This window comes from Schistocerca americana, chromosome 4 (assembly GCF_021461395.2).
Source record: "Schistocerca americana isolate TAMUIC-IGC-003095 chromosome 4, iqSchAmer2.1, whole genome shotgun sequence".
NCBI classification, from domain to species: Eukaryota; Metazoa; Arthropoda; class Insecta; order Orthoptera; family Acrididae; genus Schistocerca; species Schistocerca americana.
In genome coordinates, this window is record NC_060122.1 from 25540596 (window position 1) to 25552358 (window position 11763).

An 11763-nucleotide genomic window follows, 5' to 3' on the forward strand; every position below is an offset into this window, starting at 1 on the left:
GAAAAACGTAGTTAAGTAATGTTTTAAACTGATTGGTTTTACATCAGGCTATTTTAACGAAAGCAAAGAAAATTCCAGAAAATATTTTCTATGAGTTGAATCTGTTTGGTTATCGTTTCATATGAAATTATAAATTAATGCATTACAGCCCTTAGCTATATTATTGCAGCACCAGGAAAATTATTATGGTTATTAACTAATTTTTTTCTTCAAAGTACTGCAGGTAGTAAACTGATATTTTTACGGTATAGTTGTAATATTAGTACAAGATCGCTTACTTTACTGCAAGGACTAGAGATTCGGAACAACCTGCTACGTTAGCGATCTGACCATAATCACGGAAAAAAGAAAAGCCGTGAACATAATCTTAAACTTTACAAAAAACTATATAGTCTTACAGATACAAAAACCCATGCTTCTTCATGCCACCCTCTCACACACAAATAACGATCTCTGATACACAGGATAAAAATATTCAGCGATGACATACTTGAAACTTAAGTTGGAGAAATTTGTGCACATCTAGATTTAGCTGGCGAGGTACGACTGCTACCAGTCAGACACACGGATGCCTCATGTTGTCAGTGAGCGTGCTGTCCGTGTGTAGAGTGGGGGAGGTACGCGAACAGTCTGAGTTTGACCGAGGGCAGATTGTGATGGCCCGGTAGCTTGGCACGAGCATTTCGGAAACTTCACGGCTTGTGGGTGTTCGAGGACAGCCGTGGTGAGTGTCTTCAACACGTGACAGCAAGGTGGTACCACATCCAGGCGTCGTGGGGATAGGCGACCATCCCTCACTACAGATGTCGGACGTCGTAGGCTGCGCAGACTGATAAAACAGAACAGGCGCGAACTGTTGTAGAACTGACATTGAACTGTAATGGTGGGCAGAGTACAGGTCTGTCTGAACACACAGAGTACCGAACGCTCCTAACAAGGGCCTCTGCAGCCGACGACCTATGCGTGTGCCAACATTAAAACACGACATCGGCTAATAGGACTGAAATGGGCACTTTACCTTCGGCAGTGGACTTTGGCGCAGTTGCAGAGCGTTGCACGGTCTGAAGAATGCCGATACCTTCTTCCTCATTCCTCATCCGTCGTTTTCCAAGGGAACAGATCCTCGACACCTGTGCTGTAGGGCGGAGATAAGCTGGCGGCGGTTCCATCATGCTGTCGGGAACATTCACGTGGGAAACCTTGGGTCAACTAGAGATCGCACACGGCACTATGGCGGCCAAGGAGTATCATAGCAGATCACGTACACCCCTTGATGGCGATCATGTTTCCCGGCGGCAGTGGCATTTTTCAACAAGATAATGCACCATGTCACAAAGCCAGGAGTGTGAGGGAGTATTTCGAGGAACGCAGTGAGGAGTTCCAGTTGATGTACTGGCCATCCAACTCGCCAGATATAAACCCGATCGAACACACCTGAGATGTGACTGAACGTGGCGTCAGAACTCATCGCTCACTTCCCTGGAATCTACGGGAATTATGCGGGCTAAGTGTGCAGATGTGGTGGCAACTCCCTCCAGCAACCAACCGAGGCCTCATTGCTTCCGTGTCTCGACACGTCGCCGCTGTTATCCGTGCCTGAGGTGCACATACCGCCTACTAGGTAGGTGGTCATAATGTTCTGGCTGATCGGTGTAGATCATATGTATTCGTTACGGTTGCTGTCACTTAACAGTGAGCAGTTAATTCTACACCGAATGATAGTCTTACATCAACGTACAACGTACAGTTGACTACACCGCTCATGCACTGTTCTGGCTCCTAACGCAACTAGCTCTTCTGGAACTAACTAAGACGACGTTGTCGTCAGAAGCGATGCGTACAGAGTGGGCCGATCGATACAGCACTGTGACGTAAGCAGGAGTCCAGCAGCGGCGGCGTGTGGAACCGCTTCAGGAAGTGTCTTCGCCGACGTCTGCCATTCGTTGCTCCGTCAGGCAGTGGATTTCCTCACTTGTTCCAGCGTGCAGTACCAACATTGATATGGGATCCCGATCTTCAAACGACACAACATCAACAAAGGCAAATTCAGTTCGGGCGTCTGCGAACTGCAGTACAATGAATGGTCAGTATATTATATGATCAGAATGGATGAATATTACGGTGTGCAAAACTTAAGGACGAAAGCATCTTTCACCTGATGCCTCGTTGACAAGTAATGTAGCTTGATGAAAGTAGGTCCGTACATAGAAATAAGTGCTACAGTTTAGTACAGATGTTAACTCAAAGTAGTACGTCATGACAGGTATAGGAATGACAGTTTTATTCAAAGACAATAATTACTCTGATGTCACAGCAATTTCATACGGGCCCTGAGCAGAACAATAGGCAGGACATAGTTCTTAATAGCGGGTGTGATCACGAATGACGGCACTGTGTGTTCACCAGCGAGCCCTCATGCTGGCCACAAGGCCACCAAGGAGTACTTGCGGTTGGGCATTCCATTTTTCCAGCACTGTGGCTGACAACTGCTGGATCAAATGGTTCGATTGGCTCTAAGCACTATGGGGCTTCACATCTGAAATCATCAGTCCCCTAGACTTAGAACTATTTAAACCTAACTAACCTAAGGACACCACACACATCCTTGCCCGAGGCAGGATTGGAAACCTGCGGCGGTAGCAGCAGCGCGATTCCAGACCAAAGCGCCTAGAAACGATCGGCCAGAGCGGCCGGCTGCTGGATCGACGTTGGTGCATGTCGACGGACTGCAGTACGACTCCCCAATGCATCCGATCGGTGCTGGGTGCGATTTAAGTCGGGGGTAAGGGCAGGACCGTTCATTCACCGAATACCCTCTCGTTTCATGAGCTAGCCTCCACCTGCGCTCTTCCATGCGGTCGCACATTGCCATCCATAAAAATGAAACCAGAGCCCAATGCATCCCTGAAATGACGCACATGGGGAATGAGAGCAGTGTGAAAGTAACAATGGCCAGGGAGTGTACCGTGCTGAAAGACGTCGAGATCAGTACGCTCAAGCAATTTTAATGATGCCTCCACACACCACGACGAATGGACTACTTGGCGACATACGAGAATACGTCCAGGTATGTGGCGAACGTGGCCGCTTTGCTTCTAGGCGTGACGGTGTGGGAGGCGCGTGATGTTGAACGGGCGTACTGACCTCCAAATCTTTCACCACGCTTCGCTCACCGATTAGTGTTAGTGTGACACAGCACTCCTTCCCCGCGTGCGACTTTCCAGCGGCGAATTCGGCCCTCATTTTTATGGATGACAGCACGCGATTTCATCGAATAGCGCAAATGGAGTCTTGAACGATAGGATTTTCGGCGCGAGGATCGGCCTGCCCTTTCCCATCGAGCAGGCCTGGGTGCAGTGGGGACGCGCACTGCAGCTTGCCCACATGCAGTTGTCAGCCCTGATGCAGTGGGGAGACGTACTGCAGCTTGCCCACATGCAGTTGTCAGCCCTGAGGCAGTGGGGAGACGTACTGCAGCTTGCCCACATGCAGTTGTCAGCCCTGATGCAGTGGGGAGACGTACTGCAGCTTGCCCACATGCAGTTGTCAGCCCTGAGGCAGTGGGGAGACGTACTGCAGCTTGCCCACATGCAGTTGTCAGCCCTGATGCAGTGGGGAGACGTACTGCAGCTTGCCCACATGCAGTTGTCAGCCCTGAGGCAGTGGGGAGACGTACTGCAGCTTGCCCACATGCAGTTGTCAGCCCTGAGGCAGTGGGGAGACGAACTGCAGCTTGCCCACATGCAGTTGTCAGCCCTGAGGCAGTGGGGAGACGTACTGCAGCTTGCCCACATGCAGTTGTCAGCCCTGATGCAGTGGGGAGACGTACTGCAGCTTGCCCACATGCAGTTGTCAGCCCTGATACAGTGGGTAGACGTACTGCAGCTTGCCCACATGCAGTTGTCAGCCCTGAGGCAGTGGGGAGACGTACTGCAGCTTGCCCACATGCAGCTGTCAGCCCTGATGCAGTGGGGAGACGTACTGCAGCTTGCCCACATGCAGTTGTCAGCCCTGAGGCAGTGGGGAGACGTACTGCAGCTTGCCCACATGCAGTTGTCAGCCCTGATGCAGTGGGGAGACGTACTGCAGCTTGCCCACATGCAGTTGTCAGCCCTGAGGCAGTGGGGAGACGTACTGCAGCATGCCGACATGCAGTTGTCAGCCCTGATGCAGTGGGGAGACGTACTGCAGCTTGCCCACATGCAGTTGTCAGCCCTGATACAGGGGGGAGACGTACTGCAGCTTGCCCACATGCAGTTGTCAGCCCTGATGCAGTGGGGAGACGTACTGCAGCTTGCCCACATGCAGTTGTCAGCCCTGAGGCAGTGGGGAGACGTCCTGCAGCTTGCCCACATGCAGTTGTCAGCCCTGATGCTGTGGGGAGACGTACTGCAGCTTGCCCACATGCAGTTGTCAGCCCTGAGGCAGTGGGGAGACGTACTGCAGCTTGCCCACATTCAGTTGTCAGCCCTGATGCAGTGGGGAGACGTACTGCAGCTTGCCCACATGCAGTTGTCAGCCCTGATACAGTGGGGAGACGTACTGCAGCTTGCCCACATGCAGTTGTCAGCCCTGATGCAGTGGGGAGACGTACTGCAGCTTGCCCTCATGCAGTTGTCAGCCCTGAGGCAGTGGGGAGACGTACTGCAGCTTGCCCACATGCAGTTGTCAGCCCTGATGCAGTGGGGAGACGTACTGCAGCTTGCCCACATGCAGTTGTCAGCCCTGATGCAGTGGGGAGACGTACTGCAGCTTGCCCACATCCAGTTGTCAGCCCTGATTCAGTGGGGAGACGTACTGCAGCTTGCCCACATGCAGTTGTCAGCCCTGATACAGTGGGGAGACGTACTGCAGCTTGCCCACATGCAGTTGTCAGCCCTGATGCAGTGGGGAGACGTACTGCAGCTTGCCCACATGCAGTTGTCAGCCCTGATACAGTGGGGAGACGTACCGCAGCTTGCCCACATGCAGTTGTCAGCCCTGATACAGTGGGGAGACGTACTGCAGCTTGCCCACATGCAGTTGTCAGCCCTGATGCAGTGGGGAGACGTACTGCAGCTTGCCCACATGCAGTTGTCAGCCCTGATGCAGTGGGGAGACGTACTGCAGCTTGCCCACATGCAGTTGTCAGCCCTGAGGCAGTGGGGAGACGTACTGCAGCTTGCCCACATGCAGTTGTCAGCCCTGATGCAGTGGGGAGACGTTCTGCAGCTTGCCCATATGCAGTTGTCAGCCCTGATGCAGTGGGGAGACGTACTGCAGCTTGCCCACATGCAGTTGTCAGCGCTGATGAAGTGGGGAGACGTACTGCAGCTTGCCCACATGCAGTTGTCAGCCCTGAGGCAGTGGGGAGACGTACTGCAGCTTGCCCACATGCAGTTGTCAGCCCTGAGGCAGTGGGGAGCCGTACTGCAGCTTGCCCACATGCAGTTGTCAGCCCTGAGGCAGTGGGGAGACGTACTGCAGCTTGCCCACATGCAGTTGTCAGCCCTGATGCAGTGGGGAGACGTACTGCAGCTTGCCCACATGCAGTTGTCAGTACTGATGCAGTGGGGAGACGTACTGCAGCTTGCCCCCATGCAGTTGTCAGCCCTGAGGCAGTGGGGAGACGTACTGCAGCTTGCCCACATGTAGTTGTCAGCCCTGATGCAGTGGGGAGACGTACTGCAGCTTGCCCACATGCAGTTGTCAGCCCTGATGCAGTAGGGAGACGTACTGCAGCTTGCCCACATGCAGTTGTCAGCCCTGATGCAGTGGGGAGACGTACTGCAGCTTGCCCACATGCAGTTGTCAGCCCTGATGCAGTGGGGAGACGTACTGCAGCTTGCCCACATGCAGTTGTCAGCCCTGAGGCAGTGGGGAGACGTACCGCAGCTTGCCCACATGCAGTTTCAGCCCTGAGGCAGTGGGGAGACGTACTGCAGCTTGCCCACATGCAGTTGTCAGCCCTGATGCAGTGGGGAGACGTACTGCAGCTTGCCCACATGCAGTTGTCAGCCCTGATACAGTGGGGAGACGTACTGCAGCTTGCCCACATGCAGTTGTCAGCCCTGAGGCAGTGGGGAGACGTACTGCAGCTTGCCCGCATGCAGTTGTCAGCCCTGATGCAGTGGGGAGACGTACTGCAGCTTGCCCCCATGCAGTTGTCAGCCCTGACGCAGTGGGGAGACGTACTGCAGCTTGCCCACATGCAGTTGTCAGCCCTGATGCAGTGGGGAGACGTACTACAGCTTGCCCACATGCAGTTGTCAGCCCTGAGGCAGTGGGGAGACGTACTGCAGCTTGCCCACATGCAGTTGTCAGCCCTGATGCAGTGGGGAGACGCACTGCAGCTTGCCCACATGCAGTTGTCAGCCCTGAGGCAGTGGGCAGACGTACTGCAGCTTGCCCACATGCAGTTGTCAGCCCTGTGGCAGTGGGGAGACGTACTGCAGCTTGCCCACATGCAGTTGTCAACCCTGATGCAGTGGGGAGACGTACTGCAGCTTGCTCACATGCAGTTGTCAGCCGTGATACAGTGGGGAGACGTACTGCAGCTTGCCCACATGCAGTTGTCAGCCCTGAGGCAGTGGGGAGACGTACTGCAGCTTGCCCACATGCAGTTTTCAGCCCTGATGCAGTGGGGAGACGTACTGCAGCTTGCCCACATGCAGTTGTCAGCCCTGATGCAGTGGGGAGACGTACTGCAGCTTGCCCACATGCAGTTGTCAGCCCTGATGCAGTGGGGAGACGTACTGCAGCTTGCCCACATGCAGTTGTCAGCCCTGATGCAGTGGGGAGACGTACTGCAGCTTGCCCACATGCAGTTGTCAGCCCTGATGCAGTGGGGAGACGTACTGCAGCTTGCCCACATGCAGTTGTCAGCCCTGATGCAGTGGGGAGACGTACTGCAGCTTGCCCACATGCAGTTGTCAGCCCTGATGCAGTGGGGAGACGTACTGCAGCTTGCCCACATGCAGTTGTCAGCCCTGATGCAGTGGGGAGACGTACTGCAGCTTGCCCAGATGCAGTTGTCAGCCCTGATGCAGTGGGGAGACGTACTGCAGCTTGACCACATGCAGTTGTCAGCCCTGATACAGTGGGGAGACGTACTGCAGCTTGCCCACATGCAGTTGTCAGCCCTGATGCAGTGGGGAGACGTACTGCAGCTTGCCCACATGCACTTGTCAGCCCTGATCCAGTGGGGAGACGTACTGCAGCTTGCCCACATGCAGTTGTCAGCCCTGAGGCAGTGGGGTGACGTACTGCAGCTTGCCCACATGCAGTTGTCAGCCCTGATGCAGTGGGGAGACGTACTGCAGCTTGCCCACATGCAGTTGTCAGCCCTGATGCAGTGGGGAGACGTACTGCAGCTTGCCCACATGCAGTTGTCAGCCCTGATGCAGTGGGGAGACGTACTGCAGCTTGCCCACATGCAGTTGTCAGCCCTGATGCAGTGGGGAGACGTACTGCAGCTTGCCCACATGCAGTTGTCAGCCCTGATGCAGTGGGGAGACGTACTGCAGCTTGCCCACATGCAGTTGTCAGCCCTGATGCAGTGGGGAGACGTACTGCAGCTTGCCCACATGCAGTTGTCAGCCCTGATGCAGTAGGGAGACGTACTGCAGCTTGCCCACATGCAGTTGTCAGCCCTGATGCAGTGGGGAGACGTACTGCAGCTTGCCCACATGCAGTTGTCAGCCCTGATGCAGTGGGGAGACGTACTGCAGCTTGCCCACATGCAGTTGTCAGCCCTGATGCAGTGGGGAGACGTACTGCAGCTTGCCCACATGCAGTTGTCAGCCCTGATGCAGTAGGGAGACGTACTGCAGCTTGCCCACATGCAGTTGTCAGCCCTGATGCAGTGGGGAGACGTACTGCAGCTTGCCCACATGCAGTTGTCAGCCCTGATGCAGTGGGGAGACGTACTGCAGCTTGCCCACATGCAGTTGTCAGCCCTGATACAGTGGGGAGACGTACTGCAGCTTGCCCAAATGCAGTTGTCAGCCCTGATGCAGTGGGGAGACGTACTGCAGCTTGCTCACATGCAGTTGTCAGCCCTGATACAGTGGGGAGACGTACTGCAGCTTGCCCACATGCAGTTGTCAGCCCTGATGCAGTGGGGAGACGTACTGCAGCTTGCCCACATGCAGTTGTCGGCCCTGATGCAGTGGGGAGACGTACTGCAGCTTGCCCACATGCAGTTGTCAGCCCTGATGCAGTGGGGAGACGTACTGCAGCTTGCCCACATGCAGTTGTCAGCCCTGATGCAGTGGGGAGACGTACTGCAGCTTGCCCACATGCAGTTGTCAGCCCTGATACAGTGGGGAGACGTACTGAAGCATGCCCACATGCAGTTGTTAGTCCTGAGGCAGTGGGGAGACGTACTGCACCTTGCCCACATGCAGTTGTCAGCCCTGATGCAGTTTGGAGACGTACTGCAGCTTGCCCACATGCAGTTGTCAGCCCTGATGCAGTGGGGAGACGTACTGCAGCTTGCCCACATGCAGTTGTCAGCCCTGATACAGTGGGGAGACGTACTGCAGCTTGCCCACATGCAGTTGTCAGCCCTGATGCAGTGGGGAGACGTACTGCAGCTTGCCCACACGCAGTTGTCAGCCCTGATACAGTGGGGAGACGTACTGCAGCTTGCCCACATGCAGTTGTCAGCCCTGATACTGTGGGGAGACGTACTGCAGCTTGCCCACATGCAGTTGTCAGCCCTGATACTGTGGGGAGACGTACTGCAGCTTGCCCACATGCAGTTGTCAGCCCTGAGGCAGTAGGGAGACGTACTGCAGCTTGCCCACATGCAGTTGTCAGCCCTGATGCAGTGGGGAGACGTACTGCAGCTTGCCCACATGCAGTAGTCAGCCCTGATGCAGTGGGGAGACGTACTGCAGCTTGCCCACATGCAGTTGTCAGCCCTGATGCAGTGGGGAGACGTACTGCAGCTTGCCCACATGCAGTTGTCAGCCCTGATACGGTGGGGAGACGTACTGCAGCTTGCCCACAATCAGTTGTCAGCCCTGAGGCAGTGGGGAGACGTACTGCAGCTTGCCCACATGCAGTTGTCAGCCCTGATGCAGTGGGGAGACGTACTGCAGCTTGCCCACATGCAGTTGTCAGCCCTGATGCAGTGGGGAGACGTACTGCAGCTTGCCCAGATGCAGTTGTCAGCCCTGATGCAGTGGGGAGACGTACTGCAGCTTGCCACACATGCAGTTGTCAGCCCTGATGCAGTGGAGAGACGTACTGCAGCTTGCCCACATGCAGTTGTCAGCCCTGAGGCAGTGGGGAGACGTACTGCAGCTTGCCCACATGCAGTTGTCAGCCCTGAGGCAGTGGGGAGACGTACTGCAGCTTGCCCACATGCAGTTGTCAGCCCTGATGCAGTGGGGAGACGTACTGCAGCTTGCCCACATGCAGTTGTAAGCCCTGATGCAGTGGGGAGACGTACTGCAGCTTGCCCACATGCAGTTGTCAGCCCTGATACAGTGGGGAGACGTACTGCAGCTTGCCCACATGCATTTGTCAGCCCTGATGCAGTGGGGAGACGTACTGCAGCTTGCCCACATGCAGTTGTCAGCCCTGATGCAGTGGGGAGACGTACTGCAGCTTGCCCACATGCAGTTGTCAGCCCTGATGCAGTGGGGAGACGTACTGCAGCTTGCCCACATGCAGTTGTCAGCCCTGATGCAGTGGGGAGACGTACTGCAGCTTGCCCACATGCAGTTGTCAGCCCCGATACAGTGGGGAGACGTACTGCAGCTTGCCCACATGCAGTTGTCAGCCCTGAGGCAGTGGGGAGACGTTCTGCATCTTGCCCACATGCAGTTGTCAGCCCTGATGCAGTGGGGAGACGTACTGCAGCTTGCCCACATGCAGTTGTCAGCCCTGATGCAGTGGGGAGACGTACTGCAGCTTGCCCACATGCAGTTGTCAGCCCTGATACAGTGGGGAGACGTACTGCAGCTTGCTCACATGCAGTTGTCAGCCCTGAGGCAGTGGGGAGACGTACTGCAGCTTGCCCACATGCAGTTGTCAGCCCTGATGCAGTGGGGAGACGCACTGCAGCTTGCCCACATGCAGTTGTCAGCATTGAGGCAGTGGGGAGACGTACTGCAGCTTGCCCACATGCAGTGGTCAGCCCTGAGGCAGTGGGGAGACGTACTGCAGCTTGCCCACATGCAGTTGTCAGCCCTGATGCAGTGGGGAAACGTACTGCAGCTTGCCCACATGCAGTTGTCAGCCCTGATACAGTGGGGAGACGTACTGCAGCTTGCCCACATGCAGTTGTCAGCCCTGAGGCAGTGGGGAGACGTACTGCAGCTTGCCCACATGCAGTTGTCAGCCCTGATGCAGTGGGGAGACGTACTGCAGCTTGCCCACATGCAGTTGTCAGCCCTGATGCAGTGGGGAGACGTACTGCAGCTTGCCCACATGCAGTTGTCAGCCCTGATACAGTGGGGAGACGTACTGCAGCTTGCCCACATGCAGTTGTCAGCCCTGAGGCAGTGGGGAGACGTACTGCAGCTTGCCCACATGCAGTTGTCAACCCTGATGCAGTTGGGAGACGTACTGCAGCTTGCCCACATGCAGTTGTCAGCCCTGATGCAGTGGGGAGACGTACTGCAGCTTGCCCACATGCAGTTGTCAGCCCTGATGCAGTGGGGAGACGTACTGCAGCTTGCCCACATGCAGTTGTCAGCCCTTATACAGTGGGGAGACGTACTGCAGCTTGCCCATATGCAGTTGTCAGCCCTGATACAGTGGGGAGACGTACTGCAGCTTGCCCACATATAGTTGTCAGCCCTGATGCAGTGGGGAGACGTACTGCAGCTTGCCCACATGCAGTTGTCAGTCCTGATGCAGTGGGGAGACGTACTGCAGCTTGCCCACATGCAGTTGTCAGCCCTGATACAGTGGGGAGACGTACTGCAGCTTGCCCACATGCAGTTGTCAGCCCTGAGGCAGTGGGGAGACGTACTGCAGCTTGCCCACATGCAGTTGTCAGCCCTGATGCAGTGGGGAGACGTACTGCAGCTTGCCCACATGCCGTTGTCAGCCCTGATGCAGTGGGGAGACGTACTGCAGCTTGCCCACATGCAGTTGTCAGCCCTGATACAGTGGGGAGACGTACTGCAGCTTGCCCACATGCAGTTGTCAGCCCTGAGGCAGTGGGGAGACGTACTGCAGCTTGCCCACATGCAGTTGTCAGCCTTGATGCAGTGGGGAGACGTACTGCAGCTTGCCCACATGCAGTTGTCAGCCCTGATACAGTGGGGAGACGTACTGCAGCTTGCCCACATGCAGTTGTCAGCCCTGATACAGTGGGGAGACGTACTGCAGCTTGCCCACATGCAGTTGTCAGCCCTGAGGCAGTGGGGAGACGTACTGCATCTTGCCCACATGCAGTTGTCAGCCCTGATGCAGTGGGGAGACGTACTGTAGCTTGCCCACATGCAGTTGTCAGCCCTGATGCAGTGGGGAGACGTACTGCAGCTTGCCCACATGCAGTTGTCAGCCCTGATACAGTGGGGAGACGTACTGCAGCTTGCCCACATGCAGTTGTCAGCCCTGAGGCAGTGGGGAGACGTACTGCAGCTTGCCCACATGCTGTTGTCAGCCCTGATGCAGTGGGGAGACGTACTGCAGCTTGCCCACATGCAGTTGTCAGCCCTGATGCAGTGGGGAGACGTACTGCAGCTTGCCCACATCCAGTTGTCAGCCCTGATGCAGTGGGGAGACGTACTGCAGCTTGCCCACATGCAGTTGTCAGCC

General features: G+C 55.8%; 3 protein-coding genes across 3 annotated transcripts; all 3 read left to right on the forward strand.

The window, feature by feature from the left end:
* Positions 1-3435: 3435 nt before the first annotated feature.
* On the forward strand, positions 3436-5634 carry LOC124612544. Its single transcript, XM_047140816.1, has one exon. It carries the CDS (start codon positions 3436-3438, stop codon positions 5632-5634), a length of 2199 nt encoding a protein of 732 aa, XP_046996772.1.
* A 299-nt stretch (positions 5635-5933) lies between these two features.
* On the forward strand, positions 5934-7592 carry LOC124612545. Its single transcript, XM_047140817.1, has one exon. It carries the CDS (start codon positions 5934-5936, stop codon positions 7590-7592), a length of 1659 nt encoding a protein of 552 aa, XP_046996773.1.
* A 1912-nt stretch (positions 7593-9504) lies between these two features.
* Positions 9505-10785, forward strand: LOC124612547. The gene has a single exon (XM_047140820.1). It carries the CDS (start codon positions 9505-9507, stop codon positions 10783-10785), a length of 1281 nt encoding a protein of 426 aa, XP_046996776.1.
* Positions 10786-11763: the final 978 nt, after the last annotated feature.

Excerpts from the sequence above, each read along its gene's own strand:
- LOC124612544 (XM_047140816.1), top strand. The coding sequence starts at position 3,436 with ATGCAGTTGTCAGCCCTGAGGCAGTGGGGAGACGTACTGCAGCTTGCC.
- LOC124612545 (XM_047140817.1), top strand. The coding sequence starts at position 5,934 with ATGCAGTTGTCAGCCCTGATGCAGTGGGGAGACGTACTGCAGCTTGCC.
- LOC124612547 (XM_047140820.1), top strand. The coding sequence starts at position 9,505 with ATGCATTTGTCAGCCCTGATGCAGTGGGGAGACGTACTGCAGCTTGCC.